Source organism: Wyeomyia smithii, chromosome 2 (assembly GCF_029784165.1).
Source record: "Wyeomyia smithii strain HCP4-BCI-WySm-NY-G18 chromosome 2, ASM2978416v1, whole genome shotgun sequence".
NCBI classification, from domain to species: domain Eukaryota; kingdom Metazoa; phylum Arthropoda; class Insecta; order Diptera; family Culicidae; genus Wyeomyia; species Wyeomyia smithii.
In genome coordinates this window covers 135,359,903-135,377,564 of record NC_073695.1, presented here as the reverse complement: position 1 = coordinate 135,377,564, position 17,662 = coordinate 135,359,903, and the positions used below count along the sequence as shown (strand labels likewise).

Here is a 17,662-nt window from a genome sequence, read left to right as displayed (position 1 = left end):
TCATCAGCATTTTTCGATACTGGGTAATTCATAATTGTCGAATATTTGTTATTATCCGGTTGTATGCCATCTCTTGAGATATGATGTCCTAGATAGGTTACTTCATTTAAAAAAAAAATGACATTTAGCTGGATTTAGTTTGAGATTGTATTTCCTTAAGCGCAGTATGCACTTCAAAAAGGAATCCATTTTCCTATCTCAATCCCATGTAAAATTCAGGCACTGAATCAGGCAATGAAATTTCTTCTGGTAGCTAGTACGCAGCTAAAAAGAAATCATAAACCGAAATGGAAAACAAAGTTCACTCGCTGTGAACACTGCTGTGAAGTAAAATGTCACTTTTTCTAGCACGGAATAATTAGCACTGACATTAAGCATGGTACGCAGTTGAAAAGAAAAGAGGTTCACGAAGTTTTGCCCTTTTTACCAAACGGAATTTTGACAGCTGAGAATGCTTCACAGTAACGATATCTGACGTCAGTGAGCGCATGATTTTTGCTTTTTTTCTATAACTCGAACAAACTTGTTTACCGCGATCTGGTGTGAGAGCAAGGATGCCAGGTAATTTTTTCAAAAGTCTCCACGGTCCGCGAAAAAATGTCTCCGTACCTTTCCGGCAAAAGGAAAACTGTCGAGCAAAAAAAACCGCTAATGCACTAATGCAAAATTCGGGTCGTTTACATATTTTTCTATGTCTTCACATGTTTTCTCCAATGTCTTCACGTTGTCGTCACAAAAACTAATGTCTTCATCGTAGACTCAAAATATTTTTCACGTTATTGTTACGTGAAAGTTCCTATAATTGTTCATTTTCTGTCACTTTGCATGACTAATGGGACAAACATAACATCTACGTGAAAATCTCATGCATACCATGGTTACTCACGTACCATCTACGTGAAGTTGACAACGGCAAACAGGATGTATCGCGTGAATTCTCTGTGCGAAACGAACCAGAAATCAAAATGGCGAAGCTGTTGTCTGATTCTGAACATAAAACAGATTTTCTGAATGGCTTGCAAATAAGTGAATTTTCTAAAAATCATTATTAACTCGAGACTTGAGCTTACAGGTTTCACACAGCTTCAGTTCAAAGGAGGAAGAGTTACCTGAACAAAAACAGCTGCAGTGGACAATAACAATCTCCGGGAATGTCGTAATATTTATCAGTTTTTATGTTGTTTTACTCATTTACGAATTGACGAATTTGCATACCTGTATGATATCTGATAGCAATCACGTTTTACGAAATGTACAATTTTCATTTATTTCTCTAATTTTAATGAGCTAGGAAACGGGTTTTTGAAATTATCAAAATATGTTGCGTAATGAATCACTCAGGTATGCAAATTCGTCGTTTACCAGTAGATAAATTCTACGTGAAACTTACATGAAATGTATGCATCTACAATCACGTAGAATCATGGGCGCAACTGAGGAAAATTTCTAGGGGGGGCTAGTTTTCATGTATGTCATTTTAAAAAAGAGAAAAAAGAGTTTGTATATGCTTATTTAATAAGCAAAAGCAGAAACAAATCACTTAGGGATAGAATCTCCGAAGATGTACTGAATATCTTGAACACATCGTCAACGCCAAGCTCTTTCAGCAACACTGATTCGTTATTGAGGAGAGCCAGATTTGGTAAACGGCTGGGCAGTGTTTTTTAACAGTTCACCCGTACTAGTTAGATTAAAATAGAGCCCAGTGTGGTTCAAGGCATAATGCCCCATTCCTACCTCCACGTGGTACCGACTGGGATACGAGCAACCAAGGAAAAACCGGTGAACCGGTGGGAACTTGGTCGTATGCTGACAGGAAGGGGTAGTTGTTCTCCTTAGAGAGCAGCTTGTCTGCGCGTCTACCCCACAGGCTAGGGGCGGCTCAAACAGCGACTGATCCGGACCGGACGGTTGAACTATGAAATGCGGTGTCTCGCCAGCTACATCTATGGCGGCAGCTCCGTCGCGAGACTAGACATCGCAGCCCTAGTAAGGCAGCATACTAAAATCAACATACTACGGAGAATCAAGAATTCAAAACCCAGCCGACGAAATAAAGCAGGCATTAGTCGAAGCAAATATTTGCTATTTTTTAATACAGAATTTTTTTTTGTGCAAATAAAAATCGTACCAAAAATAGCAAATATTTGCGTCGTCTAATACCTGCTTAAGGACGACGATTAGAAGCTCAGTACATGTAACAGTAGATCGCTTAACGACCCGGATCCCGGATCGTTGCGCTCCAGGAGCTTTGACGGAAAGGAAATAGGTACGGTGGATTTGTGGCCGCAAGGCACGATAGCTGCTCGCGTAGAGACATTAAGATCGTCGTTGGGGACATGAACGGAAGGAAAGACTTATATAAGCCGGTTATCGGCCCGCACAGCCTGCTATGCACCAACTTCGCAGCTTCCCGCGGATTAGCAGTCCAAAGTCCTTTCTTTCCTCGACCAACGTGCAGCAAAACAAATTGACCACGTTCTCAACGACGGCGTGTTTTCGAACAGAAGGTGCCTATCGGCGAACAGAAGGTAACTAACTACGGAGGAGCACAAGCGGACGACGGATAATGGCGACAGCGCATGAACCATGAGCTACAAGCGCTGCTTGGAGAGAACCCCATTGCTCACCTGGCGAAAGACAACAGGTTGCGGTGGGCCGGTCACATCGTAAGAACGCCGGACGACAACCCTGTGAAATCACTTCTCTTCAGCAACCCTACCGGCACAAGAAATTGAAGGGCGCAGCGTGCATGATGGCTCGACCAGATCGAAAGAGACTTGCGAGTGATGAGACGTCTGGGGAACGGGTGAAACACAGCCCAAAACCAAGTAAAATGGCGACTTCTTGATACATCACGAGTTATTACAGCTCTCGTCTGACTGGTAAGGTGAGTAAGAGAGCAAGGGTTGAGAATCGATTCTGGGTGCAGAACTAGTTCTTAGCCAATGAATGACGACATCTCAATTTGTGTTGATTTTGATGCTCTGATAAGTAATATGGAATGAAGATATATTGAATACAATCATTCTCTGGGAAATTCTAGGGGGGGCTAAACACTTTCTAGCCCCCCCGTAGTTGCGCCCATGCGTGGAACCCACCAGAATGTCTTCCAATCTGGCATCGCTGGGTGTGAGACGACCAACCAACTGCCGGATACTTTCAGTACCTGAATAATGTCAGTGGTCATTATTCCGTGCAAAAACAAGTGACATTTTGCTTCACAGCAGTGTTCACAGCAAGAGAACTTTGTTTTCCATTTCGGTTTATGATTTCTTTTTAGCTGCGTACTAGCTACCAGAAGAAATTTCATTGTCTGATTCAGTGCCTGAATTTTACATGGGAAGTTACGTGAATATTTTCCACCATCGTTTTCTAGTAGATTCTACGTGATTTTCATTTGAGTTCATGAAATCAAAAGAAATAATTATCGGTTTCCGACGAATTTGCATACCTGATTTATTACGCAACATGTTTTGATAATTTCTAAAACCCGTTTCCTGGCTTATAAAAATTAGAGAAATAAATGAAAATTGTACATTTCGTGAAACGTTATTGCTATCAGATATCACTCAGGTATGCAAATTCGTAAATAAATAAAACAACGAAAAAACTGATAATTATTACGACTTTCCCGGGGTTTGTTATTATCCGCTGCAGCTGTTTTCGTTCAGGTAACTCTTCCACCTTTGAACTGAAGCTGTGTGAAACCTTTAAGCTCAAGTCTCGAGTTTATTAGGATTTTTCGAAAATTCACTTATTTGCAAGCCATCCAGAAATTCTGTTCTATGTTGAGAATCAGACAACAGCTTCGCCATTTTGATTTCTGGTTCATTTCGCACAGAGAATTCACGCGATACAACCTGTTTGACGTTGTTAAGTTCACGTAGATGGTACGTGATTAACCATGGTATGCATGAGATTTTCACGAAGATCAAGAAACGTCTATCAAAGGTAGCCTAGACTGCCATATTGAATTTCATGTATACAGTAAAATTAACCAACACATTCACACATATGACATATTAGCTTCGGTATTTATTCTTGGCTAATAGAGAATCGCTCAAGTTTACGCAAATTTTAATATTTTCGGCTAATAGTATCGGTTTAATTTATCAAAAAGCAGTTTCATTCGCATGCAAAATATCAACTGCAGAAAGGTAAATAACGGAAAATTTTCGAACTTTGCAATTGTGCAGTGTATTATTCTAGATTAAATGACGAAGTGGGTTGTTCCGAAGTGCAGAAACACTCGGTCGTCGGGGTTGGAAAATACACCGCAACCAATTTCGTTCCATAGGTTTCCTAGGAATGCGAAACTACGGCAGAAATGGATCCGAATGGCAGCAGGATATAAAAATGGAAACAAAAAATTTATATGTTTGTTCCCAACACTTCAGGACTGATTGTTTTACACATTCTGGCGAGCGAAACTGCTTCCGACAGGTAAATAAATATTGCGGTTGAACATTCGGGGCTTAATACAATTCACTTCGTTCCAGCGGTTCCCAGCATTAGAACGCCAACTATTATTCAGCCATCCAAAAGAATGAAACGAGCTGCACTGATGAAATTTCGAAAGGAAATGGAAAACCTTTCGACACTACAAGTGCCAATGTCCCATACTTCTGAAACGACCTATGAAGAGAATATTGATATTAACAATAATGATACTGTGTTAGACAGCAATTTCATTCCTACCCAAGAGCTATCGGATATCTATTCAAAATTGAGGCAAGCCACTAAAGAGCTAAATGAGCTTCGTAATGATTTTCAAGGAGAATTAAAAACGGTACATAATGAACAAGTAATGCGAGGAGCACATTCTGTATTGGCAGAACGGTATACGCAAAATCAAATTAAAATAATGCTGGGACGCAAAAAGAAAGTAGATAGATGGACGGCAGAGGAATTAGCGATGGGATTCACATTGAAGTCTTTAAGCAAACCGGCATTAAGTTTTGTTATTGACAAGTTAATGTTTTCGCTACCAACTGCAAAGTGTCTCCAAAGTCATGCCGCAAACTAACTGGAGCGATGGGCCGCAAATTTAAAAGTGATTTTCCGTACGTAGGATATTTCACATATCTCACACCAGGGCTCGATTCTATTTTGGACCACGATTATGCGTTCTCATCATCGTATGTTGAACATTTATCTTTAGGTAGTTTGACAAAACCATCGGCTATTTGGTTGGGACAGGCGAAAAAACTTGAGATAGGTTTTAAGTCATTTCACGGAACATCCATCGCTAATGTCAGTAAAGTGTATCAGACTCTTTCGATAACACTAATGTTAAGTAATCCTGACATTCCACAAGTACTTGTGAAGCATTTTGTTCGTCACAGAACATTTATCAGAATAAATACAGAAATTTGAAACTAAAAAAAACTCAAAAAGCTAGCATTAGGCGCCTAACAAAGCGAGAATCAACTCCGCTCACTTCTCAACAAAAAAAATGAGAAAGTATGTAATGTAATTGTGTCATTTATTTAATAAAATTTCAATAGAAGTATCAACAATGTAGTTATAGTGGTACGAAACGTATCAATTTCATGTTGCATACGGAAAACGTTTTTAGTCAAAATTGCGTATACAATTGATAATTTCGCTTGCTTTATCCAGGAATAATAACATCAAAGAGTCTGCTCGTATATAACCTACATTAAATATTTTAGTAATTGGTAAAGTTTATCTACCAAGATTGTTATCGAAACTGAAATTCTTCGAAATTTCATATACGTGATATCAATTTGAGAAGCTAAGTCGTCACTGATTTACCACTACTAATGCAATGCCAATTCTAGACTACCTTAGATAAATATTTCTTGCACGAAGATGTTATGTTTGTCACATAAATCATGCAAAATGACAGGAAATGAACAAGTATAGGAACTTCCACGTAACAATAACGTGAAAAATATTTTGAGTGTACGATGAAGACATCTATTTTTGTGACATTGGAGAAAACATGTGAAGACATTGAAAAATATGTGAACGACCCGAATTTTGCATTAGTGCATTAGTGGTGACCTGTATTTTTTTTGCTCGACAGTTTTCGATTTACCGGAAAGTTTTTTCAGCCTTCGGGCTTCGGGTAGGAAGTCATTTTTTCGCGGACCAGACTTTTGAAAAAATTACCTGGCATCCCTGTTGTCACACCAGATCGCGGTAAACAAGTGTGTTCGAGTGTTCTAGAAAAAAGAAAAATCATGCGCTCGCTCACGTCAGATATCGTTACTGTGAAGCATTCTCAGCTGTCAAAATTCCGTTTGGTAAAAAGGGCAAAATTTCGTGAACCTCTTTTCTTTTCAACTGCGTACCACGCTTTAGGTGTTGAAACACTTCACGTAAATTTTCGATATGGTGATTAATTGAGCCTCCCACTACGATGATATCGTCAATGTAGAGGAATGCACAATGTGGTGGTGAACCGCTCAACATCATGCGTTGAAAAGAGTTAGGACTTATGTTAAAACCAGGGGGAATCTATCTGTCAAATATCGTGAAACCGTGACCAACACATTTGGCAACAAAGCGTCTGTATGTTTTGGTTTTTGTCGTTTTGATCGAAGTTGAATGGAACGTTCTCTTTTAACAAAACTCGAGAAATCGCGGAAAACTTTTATTAATAATGCGTTCCGTAGTGAAATTTTAAGACAGCAACAAGTTTTTAACGAAAATTGGTGATGTTTTATCGTCACATTGGTAATATATCAAATGTCATGGACCAACAAACTTCATGGACCAGAGTTGATCTGCGATAACGCACACATATATGAAATTTGACAGCGGTAAATCTCCCTGGTTTAAACCGAAAGGTAGCCTATTAAATTCGAAATGACCTTTATCAGAGGAGAAGGCTGTGTATTGTTAGAATTTCGGTCCAACGGGATTTGGTGAAATCCAGACATCAAGTCAAGTGTAGAAAAGTATCTTGCTCGACCTAATTGATCTAGGATTTCATCTATCCGTGGGAGTGGAAACTTGTCTGGAGTTATTTTTTTGTTCAACTGTCGCTATTCGATTACAAGTCGCCATTTCTTACTTCCGTTTGAATCTGTTTTCTTTGGCACAAGTAAGATGGGCGAGTTGTAAGGTGAGGTCGAATTTTGAATTATCCCTTCATTTAGCATTTTTTGTACTTGTTCATTTATTTCATGTTTTTGAGACTCCGGTAATCTGTAATTTTTGTTATAAGTTGGTTTTGGGTTATTGAGGGTTATACTTTGTTTGTAAAAATTGTTTTCTGAAAGCAAGTCACCTTGAAGTGAAAATATGTCATTAAATTCATTGCAAAGTTTTTCCAATTTTTTTTTTATGAGAGGCTCACTGCTTTCGAGTTTAAGCTCCTTATTTAATTTCTTTGCTCGTTCATTAAGATTTTCTTCGTTCGTTTTGTTTCGAATAGAACAAAAATAGAAATTTGCTAAGGATTCATATTCAGGGCAAAAGTTTTCTGGTAATTGAATTTCCTTAGTTGTAGTATTTATAATTTTAACGTGACAGTTGTTTTTGTTTACCAGAGTATTATTGCAAATTACTCCGGGGTATATTTCTTCAGAGAAAATTACACTGTCTTCCTGAATATTCATGTTGTCGAGTTGTTTAATTATCTCACACCTAGCTGGTAGGATACTTGACTTGACTTGCCTGTTCATTATGGGAATAGAAATTGTTTCAAAATTTTGAGTCAGATTGAGAAACCAAGAGTCATAATCTATTGTTCGCATACGAATAAACCAGCGCGGCCTGGTTGTCAAACTTAAAAACAACCTTGTGCGAAGATCCCTCGGTCATCGAATTTTCGAAGTCATCCCATCAAACTGTCGTCGATGCAGAATGCCGATTGTCATTTGTTGACTTCCTTGCTCCGCCAGCTAGAATAATCACCGAGGTATAAATAGCGATCCAGCACGTGAAATACCTTCTCTTCTACTCCGTCACGGATGGTTTTCAGGACTCTAAATGAGCCCCTAATAGTGCGTTTCCAATTAATACATGAATTTAAAATTAAAGTTAAAAGTTAAATCTAAGATTTGAAAATGTAGTTGTAAACTGGAATATTAATAAATTAAGTGAAATTAAACTGCAAAATCAAGAGAAAAATCAATCAAGTGTAAAGCTAAATAAACGTGTTATATGAACTGAAATAAAACAAACGTAAAAGTGATCTGTGAAGAAACCAACGCAGCCACGTCTGCTGTTATCCACTGAGATATCGACATCTGGTCCTTCGAGCCGGATGGGCCGCGCACTCCGGTCATCTGGAACACCCCTTAATCTCGTGAACTTGCTATCCGTGGATTTGGCCACTACCTGAAGTAGTCCGGGCCACCATGGTTGCAGCTCGACCCTTGTTTCTGGCCAAACCAATCGACATCTACACAAAACGAGGATGTTTTTCTTGAAGCACGCCAGGTACCAGTGAACGCAACAGCAGCCGTCACCGCACCTTCATTTATCGATTCGCTAGTGAGCAAGTTTTCGAACTACCATAAACTACTACGCATCATTGCATATTGTCGCCGTTTCTTTCGAAGATACAAATCAACTTCCGAGCTGTCTACATCACCAGCACATCCGTTCCATAGCTCAAAAGAGCTACAAGAAGCCGAAGCCGTCGTCATTCGTCTGGTACAACAACAGTCGTACAATGAGGAATGAACTGCACTGCAAAACTCACGACCAATCGCATCTAAATCCAAACTTTGTTGGTTTCAACCCTTTATTGGCAGTGATCAGCTGATGAGAATCGGGGGCCGTCTAACTCAAGCGCCCCAACCTTACGATAGTAAACATCAAATTATTTTACTAGGAAAACACCCACTATCCACTCTTTTGCTTCGTTCGCTACACCACAACCATTTGCACGCCGCCCCTCAGCTACTGGTGAATGTTCTCCGCCTGCGATACTGGATCACAGGGCCAGAAACTTGGCGAAAATCGTTGTTCGAGACTGCATTACCTGTGTAAAAGCACGTCCCAAACTGCTGGAGCAATTTATGTCGGAATTACCGTCCTCCCGAGTCACAGTAAGCAGACCGTTCTCCACCACCGGTATAGATTACTGGGGCCCTATTCTGCTAAAACCATCCCACCGTCGCGCCGGTCCCAAAAAAGCTTTTGTTGAAGTGTTCGTCTGCTTCGCTACATCGGTCATCTGGAACACCCCTTAATCTCGTGAACTTGCTATCCGTGGATTTGGCCACTACCTGAAGTAGTCCGGCATAAGTTCGAGTTGCTGCTGAAATTTCTAATACAAGGCATATAAATTGCCTTGAGAAGGTGATTATATTTCCAAATCTTTACAACCTGTCACGTTTGTGATCCGCGTTTCTTTTGATTTCACAGATCGATCTACGTTCTCGCTTACGTTCTGGCCTTCGTCTGACCTCCCGCCATCATGTCTAACGAGCGACGAGTGAAGGCCCTTAAAAATCGAATGCAGAGTCTGCAGACGTTTTTCTCGCACATCACAACGTTTGCAGATAACTACCAAGAGGATCAAACACGCTCCAGAAGTACCGGTTCGCCTGGAGAACCTGAACAAAGTGTGGACCGACTTCTCTACTGTTCAGTCGGAACTAGAAACTCTAGATGAAGCCGGTATGGAACAGCATCTGAAGGATCGAGCCACCTACGAATCGGCGTACTACAGGGTTAAAGGGTTTCTCCTGTCCGTAAATAAATCGCCACAGTCGTCTTCAACACCTCCCGCTTCGACTTCTACTTCAAACCAGCAAGGCCCTACGCCATCCCACGTTCGTCTACCAGGCATAAAACTTCCGGTTTTCAATGGAAGTCTGTATAATTGGCTGAATTTCCATAACCTCTATATCTCTCTGGTGCACTCATCTAACGATCTGTCTAATATACAGAAATTTTACTATCTTTGCTCTTCGCTCTCCGGTGATGCTCTTAAACTTGTTCAAACGATTCCCATCACAGCTTCAAATTATTCCGTTGCATGGAATTTATTGGAAGAGCATTATAAGAACAAGCCACGGTTGAAACAGTCGTACCTTAACGCCCTTTTCGAGTTCGCTCCTCTCCATTCGTCGTCTACAACTATGTAGAAATTGCCTGCGTAAAGGACACGTCGTTCGTGACTGCCAGTCTTCCAGCTCGTGTCGCAAATGCAAAAACCGTCACCATACTCAACTTTGTTCCACTGAACCCGCTATGGCTGCGAGCCAACATCATACAGCGTCGTCGAAGTCAACAGTAAATCTCACTTCTGAAACCTAACCACGAACATCAGCCACAGTGACTGTTAACGAGATTCCCAGCTGCGCCGCTACTGAAACTAAACATACTAGTGTACTTCTCGCCACCGCCGTGGTCCTTTTCGTCGATGATAATGGGACTGAGCATGTAGTTAGAGCACTCCTCGATTCTGGCAGTGAGTGCTGTTTCGTGTCGGAAAGATTTCTCCAAACAGTAAAAATCAAACGCAGAAAGGTTATCGTCCCTATTTCTGGAATCGGTCAAGCTACCGTCAACGCTAAGTTTGCAGTTCTCCCACAAATCCGATCACGAGTCTGCAATTACTCTACTACAGTTGAATGTTTAGTTTTACCCCGGTTGACATTGGACTTACCCTCCACCTCCATCGATGCTTCTACTTGGAACATTCCGCCCGGGATCCAGCTTGCAGATCCAGCTTTCTTCAGTCGCAAAGTAATCGATCTAGCTCTAGGGGCAGATGTCTCTCTCGAGGTCTTTAACGTCACGGGTCGAATTCGAATTGGCGATGATCTTCCGCCTCTCATTAATTCTACGTTCGGTGGGGTAGTTTCAGGAAGAATTTCCAGCCCAAAATCTAACAGACCGTTCGTCGCAAATGTTTCCACCATCGGCGATTTGACGCAAATGATGGAACGATTCTGGACTATTGAAGAAAGAAATCCGTCGTCATGCCACTCTGTCGAGGAAGCCGCCTGTGAAGCTCACTTCAAAGAAATCATCTCTCGTAACGAACAAGAACGATACATTGTTCGCTTACCCGTAAAACCTGATGTCCTGGCCCGGCTTGGCGACAACCGTCGCGCCACATTCCGAATGTTTCGAGCCATGGAAACGCGAATGGCTCAGAATCTGCACCTTCGTGAACAATACGTCGACTTTATGACCGAATACGCCACCTTGGGATATATGAAAAAAGTCGACGACTACGAAACACCGCCCAACCCTTGCTACCATCTTCCGCACCAGGCTGTTATCAGAGAAGAAAGCACGACCACCAAAGATCGCGTCGTTTATAATGCGTCGTGGAAAACGAGCTAAGGCCCTTCCCTGAACGATGCACTCATGGTGAGGCCCATCGTCCAAGATGATATGAGATCCATCATCATTCGCTGCAGAACTCATCGCGTTATGCTAGTTGCTGATGCTAAACAAATGTTCCGCCAGGTCTTGGTTGATGACCGCGGCACCGCTTTGCTGAGAATCCTATGGAGAAGCTCACCTGATTTACCACTGGACACGTACGAGCTCAAAACGGTTACCTATGGGACAGCCTGTGCACCTTTCCAAGCTACAAGAGTTTTAATATAACTGGCCGACGACGAACAACACGACTTTCCAGAAGCTGCTCAAGTCCTGCGCAAGGATTTTTATGTGGATGACCTTTTCTCCGGAGCAGAAAGCATACAGAACGCCATCGAACTTCGAGAACAACTTACCTCACTTCTTGAAAGAGGAGGATTCGTCCTACGTAAATGGGCATCTAACGAACCTGCAGTTCTTCGTGACGTCTCCCCTGATAAGCTGGCTCTAGAACCATCAGTAAATCTCTCTCGTGACCAATGCATAAGGACACTCGGATTAAATTGGGAACCTGCCACCGACCATTATCGCTACCGTGTCTCATTAACATCTGATTCTGCGGAAATTATTAGCACCAAAAGAAATGTTCTTTCGAAAATTGCCCGACTTTTCGACCCCATTGGACTAGTGGGGCCCGTAATCATGACTGCAAAACTATTCATGCAAGAGCTGTGGACTTTAATAAATGACGCTGGAGAGATGTGGGGCTGGGACGATCAATTACCAACGGCCATCAAGGAGCGATGGCTGACCTCCTGCAATCAACTTCCGCGACTGAACGATTTGAAAATCGAGCGATGGTTTCTCTCCGAAACTCCGTCATCGATTGAACTCCATTTCTTCTCAGACGCTTCACAGCATGCATACGGCACATGTTGCTATTTTCGCTCTGTCCACGCTTACGGCACAATCAAAGTTGCACTCCTAACAGCTAAATCTCGCGTTGCCCCTCTTCAGCAGCAGACTATTCCCCGCTTGGAATTGTGTGGCGCCCGCCTAGCTACGGAGCTGTTCCCACAGGTCCACAAATCTCTTAATCATTCTGGCAAAGTCTACTTTTGGGTGGACTCAACAATTATCCTCAACTGGTTGAAAGCACCTCCTACCACATGGGTCACCTTCGTTGCCAACCGCGTATCAAAAATTCAACAGGCAACGTCACACTGCACTTGGAATCACGTTGCTGGCCAAGTCAACCCCGCGGATTGCATCTCCCGCGGAACAGAAGCAGAAAAAATTCTGAACGACGACCTGTGGTGGCACGGGCCACCATGGTTGCAGCTCGACCCTTGTTTCTGGCCAAACCAATCGACATCTACACAAAACGAGGATGTTTTTCTTGAAGCACGCCAGGTACCAGTGAACGCAACAGCAGCCGTCACCGCACCTTCATTTATCAATTCGCTAGTGAGCAAGTTTTCGAACTACAATAAACTACTACGCATCATTGCATATTGTCGCCGTTTCTTTCGAAGATACAAACCAACTTCCGAGCTGTCTACATCACCAGCACATCCGTTCCTTAGCTCAAAAGAGCTACAAGAAGCCGAAGCCGTCGTCATTCGTCTGGTACAACAACAGTCGTACAATGAGGAATGAACTGCACTGCAAAACTCACGACCAATCACATCTAAATCCAAACTTTGTTGGTTTCAACCCTTTATTGGCAGTGATCAGCTGATGAGAATCGGGGGCCGTCTAACTCAAGCGCCCCAACCTTACGATAGTAAACATCAAATTATTTTACTAGGAAAACATCCACTATCCACTCTTTTGCTTCGTTCGCTACACCACAACCATTTGCACGCCGCCCCTCAGCTACTGGTGAATGTTCTCCGCCTGCGATACTGGATCACAGGGCCAGAAACTTGGCGAAAATCGTTGTTCGAGACTGCATTACCTGTGTAAAAGCACGTCCCAAACTGCTGGAGCAATTTATGTCGGAATTACCGTCCTCCCGAGTCACAGCAAGCAGACCGTTCTCCACCACCGGTATAGATTACTGGGGCCCTATTCTGCTAAAACCATCCCACCGTCGCGCCGGTCCCAAAAAAGCTTTTGTTGCAGTGTTCATCTGCTTCGCTACCCGTGCGGCTCATCTAGAGCTGGTTACCGACTTAACTACGGCCAAATTCCTGCAGGCTTTGAGAAGATTTGTGGCACGAAGAGGACTATGCCACACAATCTACTCGGACAACGGACGAAATTTCATCGGTGCAGCTAACGAGCTGCGCAACCTAATCAAAGACAAGCAACACCACCAAGCACTAGCCATCGAATGTGCAGCCAACAACATACGGTGGATCTTCAACCCTCCCAAGGCCTCACACTTTGGCGGCCTGTGGGAGGCAGCCATCCACTCCGCTCAGAAGCATTTTGTGCGGGTTCTCGGCACTACTCTAATCGCCCACGACGATTTGGAAACACTATTGACGCAGATCGAATGCTGCTTGAATTCACGTCCTCTTACACCCCTAACCGATGACCCAACGGACGACGAGGTCCTTACTCCTGGTCATTTTTTGGTTGGTTCCGCACTCAAATCCATTCCTGATTTTGACCTTGCGGAAGCTCCTTGTAATCGACTAACCAATTGGCATAAGTGTCCGGCTCTGCCAATCTCACAATCTGTTGTTTGGTGTGTAACAGCTCTTTCCGTAGGGTATCTATACGATGGAACGAGTCTTGGATCTCGATATTAAGTAGCGACTTCTGGAAACGTCCGATTTGCCTAGACAACTTACGGCTGTATGGGCTGCGTGATGCTAGCAATTCGTGCACACAGAGAGTGTAGAGATTGTACGATGTGCGTTGGTATAACACCAGAGCGCCGACATTGCAGAAGGAATTCTTTCCGGCTTTGCATGTTACCAAGCTTCGAAATGTTGTTAGCAAATGATTTGAACAGTTGAACGGTCGAATAATCGTATTGTTGTTCGACCTGTGTGTAGAAAGTGGTGCGTGCAGTATGTGCCATGTTGAAATTGTATACGGGGATTCGACTGTGACACTAAATTTGATTTTGTTTCGGCTTAGCAGTCTCAATAAAAACAGCGCTGATCTCTATGGGGACGGCAAACTACCCGAAAATACAACAATTGGCAGCTAGTTCAAAAGAAATTCCAGATAATATGGAAGCGATGGCATCTGGAATATTTAGCCACTCTACAGCCAAGAACAAAGTGGTGCGACCCACCTATCAACCTACAAACGGGTCAACTGGTCCTGCTTATGGACGAAAGATCGCCACCAATGCTCTGGCCGACCGCTAGGATCAATTACATCCAGGAGCCGATGGAATCATACGAGTGGTCACACTCCACACCGCCCAAGGTAATTACACTCGTCCTGTAAGCAAAATTTGCCTGCTGCCAATCGCACCGTCTAATGAATCACCAACACCAACCGAAAGTCGACCAGAAACCTAAGCAAAACAACAGCAATGAGTCATCTCATCTACCAATTTCGTTGCTAATTTCATCCCGATGCATATTCAACATTTGAACTACCTGAAATGAGAAAAAACAATGCAAAAATGATGCCCTGGAAGAACCACGTTCGATCGCCGATAACAATAACCACTTCGAGCAGAAGCGGAAACGTCAACAGTCAACGTCTGTCATCACGGGAACAGCAACCAATAGTCATCAGAAATGGTGATTTCTGAAGGGGCCAGGATGTTCGCATACGAATAAACCAGCGCGGCCTGGTTGTCAAAATTATAAACAACCTTGTGCGAAGATCCCTCGGTCATCGAATTTTCGAAGTCATCCCATCAAACTGTCATCGATGCAGAATGCCGATTGTCATTTGTTGACTTCCTTGTTCCGCCTAGTGATGTCCGATTTTTTCAACTAATCGATTAATTGTTAATCGATTTCGATTAATCGAATCGGACTCGATTAACTGACACAAGATATTCGATTAATCGAGATAATCAATTATTTGATTGCGTTAGCCCTACGTTCAAAAATAAAATGTTAGTGCTGACCAACAGTCAGTTACCAATAAACTTGATCTCTAGATTTTACTGACAAATCTGGCAGAAAGCTCTAGAAATATTCCGTGGCCTACCTCTTGATTTCGATGTACGAAGCTGGTTCATCGAACAAGCCTAGGATCGAATCTCTACTGCAAATTCTGTGTTAAATAGTGTAACACCTAAACTTTGCTTTTTCGCAGCAAAACATATTGTACAATTTTACAACATTTTAAAACTTTTTTAAGACACTTTTTGACTATTCGGTTTGAAATCACATTATTTAATATATTTAATAATTCAATTAGCCTAATTTCGAGAAAGTATTTATCCGATTCATTTAATTTTTCAGTTTTGCAATTGTGCATTTGTTTGCAAGTGATTTTGCTGTACGAAAAACTTTACACTAGATTTAAGTGATCGAATCCTACATCCTAAACATTAGGCAAACGAATCAATAAATAGGAACCACCGTATAAATTTACTTGTTAACGTTTGAAAAGCTAGAAAAGAAACATTTATCTCAAAAATGCTAAACATTCGAATGACAATGAATGTCCCTACTCCCTAGACATCCTGTGACGTGAGTAGGTGCCGTCAGTAGAACCATGCATCCTCTCCTATCAAGTGTTAGATTAGGAACATTTCTAGTTGGGGTCTAGGGAGCCGATTTCGCAGCTTTGTAATCGTTTGACCGGCTTTGCTGAATAGACTTCTGAAGGAACGGATGTTCCTAGAACTGGCATGTATTTCATCGGTATCTTATGAAGTGTTGGAATCTGTCCTTGAATTCGGTTCCATACTATAATTGGGTCAACGCGAATTCGTTCGGTTCTTGCATGCGAAAAAGAGGGAAGGAAATATTTTATCTCTGGCACTCACACATATTTTAACAATCGCTTATGTGAGTTTGCGTAAGTGCGAACAGCCCTTTAAATCTTTTTTAACTTCGTAGTCGCGACGCACAATGGCCGGAAGCCGGACAAAACCCAAGTTCTAATTATTGATATTCTATATTTTTTTAAAAGTTCTAATGTATTGAAAAACGTGTTTTCCAAATATCAAGGCAATTAGATTGAATTTGAATTTTTGAGAGCACTTTAAACGTTGTTAAGTCATGTTATTTTAATGATTTTTTTCGCTCAGAAAGCACATATTGGGGTTTACTTCGACTAGTAAATACTCACCTAATTCTTATTCGAGTTCCATGCGATAGGTTGCATTTTGAAGATTAATAATCAGAATTGTATTTCGTGTTGAATGTTTTTATATAATTCATCATAACTTTTGTAAAATGTTTGAAATACCTATCGAGTGGTCTGAAAAAAACTTTTTTTTTGCGCAAACGTGTGCTGTACGATCTGACCCATCGGTTCCCACAAGTCGCATAGTATGCATTTCATAGGAAATTTTCTCTACTTTTCGAATATTAAGGTCCCATTTTGCCCCTTTCTGCCACGCTGAACAAAAATTTTAATTGAAAATAAAATAGTTTGAATGAAGGCGCATGGTGATTTGTGAAAGTTACGTTGTTTTACAGAAGTAGTTGGTAGTTTCATTCAATTGTTCTAGAAGAACTTCATTGGCTTACGTTCAGGTGTGCAAACAAGGTAAAATAACACATATATTTATATTAAATTGACATGAATATTAATTTTTCAAACCATTGCATTAGGTTTTAACATTTTACTCGTCATCGTCAGTATCATCATGACTGAAAATTAATAAATCTTCCACCTCTTATGTGAAAGTGCTTTTCGATTTGTTATTGTGTCTAAAACTCGGAACTACCGGATCTGACGCAATTAGCAACTCACGAAACATGTCACCGATAGTTCTCTCACGTGATCCTTTCTAGGCATTTATTTTCTCGTGTTTTCCGGATTGCTTTATTCATGCATTCCTGGGATCCTTCCGAAAGTTTGTCAATGAGACTCGAAGATTAAACGATTATTTCACATCCTTGAATTAGTAATTTGTGTACTGTTGTTGAACATCCATACAATTTTACGTAGGTAATAATGAACGGTAGCGTTGGACTTAAATTTTGATGCATCAATTCTTTCACCACTCGAAATCGTTGCTAGCAGCGTCTGAAATCGCTAGATTAAATTAATATCGACTCCTGTTATCTCCAAAGAAAATTCTGCATTGGAAAAAACGTCTTGCTGTAACACCGTTATTGCTACTGCCGAAGCCAGCGTGCGGTTTGTCGACATGTAGACCAAGTTTGACAAAAAAATCTTCTTGAATTTGCTGTGTGATGCTATTGAGCTGATCGATGTTACCTGTTTTTAAATATTGAGAATAGGTAATATTTCCATTTAATTCTACTCCGAAAATTTATTATGA

At 41.6% G+C, this 17,662-nt stretch overlaps 3 protein-coding genes across 3 annotated transcripts in view; all 3 read left to right on the top strand.

The window, feature by feature from the left end:
• LOC129719930 (uncharacterized) overlaps positions 1 to 10,079 on the top strand; it is a 43,420-nt gene extending 33,341 nt beyond the window's left edge. The window contains exon 11 of the mRNA XM_055671342.1: positions 9,492 to 10,079. Coding sequence (XP_055527317.1) covers positions 9,492 to 10,079 — 588 coding nt within the window. The remainder of the gene's footprint in view (positions 1 to 9,491) is intronic.
• A 799-nt stretch (positions 10,080 to 10,878) lies between these two features.
• Positions 10,879 to 11,289, top strand: LOC129719929 (uncharacterized). The gene has a single exon (XM_055671341.1). It carries the CDS (start codon positions 10,879 to 10,881, stop codon positions 11,287 to 11,289), a length of 411 nt encoding a protein of 136 aa, XP_055527316.1.
• Positions 11,290 to 13,268: 1,979 nt separating this feature from the next.
• Positions 13,269 to 14,033, top strand: LOC129719928 (uncharacterized). Its single transcript, XM_055671340.1, has one exon. The coding sequence runs from the start codon at positions 13,269 to 13,271 to the stop codon at positions 14,031 to 14,033; it is 765 nt and encodes a 254-aa protein (XP_055527315.1).
• The last annotated feature ends 3,629 nt before the right edge of the window (positions 14,034 to 17,662 follow it).

Excerpts from the sequence above, each read along its gene's own strand:
- LOC129719928 (XM_055671340.1), top strand. The coding sequence starts at position 13,269 with ATGTCGGAATTACCGTCCTCCCGAGTCACAGCAAGCAGACCGTTCTCC.
- LOC129719929 (XM_055671341.1), top strand. The coding sequence starts at position 10,879 with ATGGAACGATTCTGGACTATTGAAGAAAGAAATCCGTCGTCATGCCAC.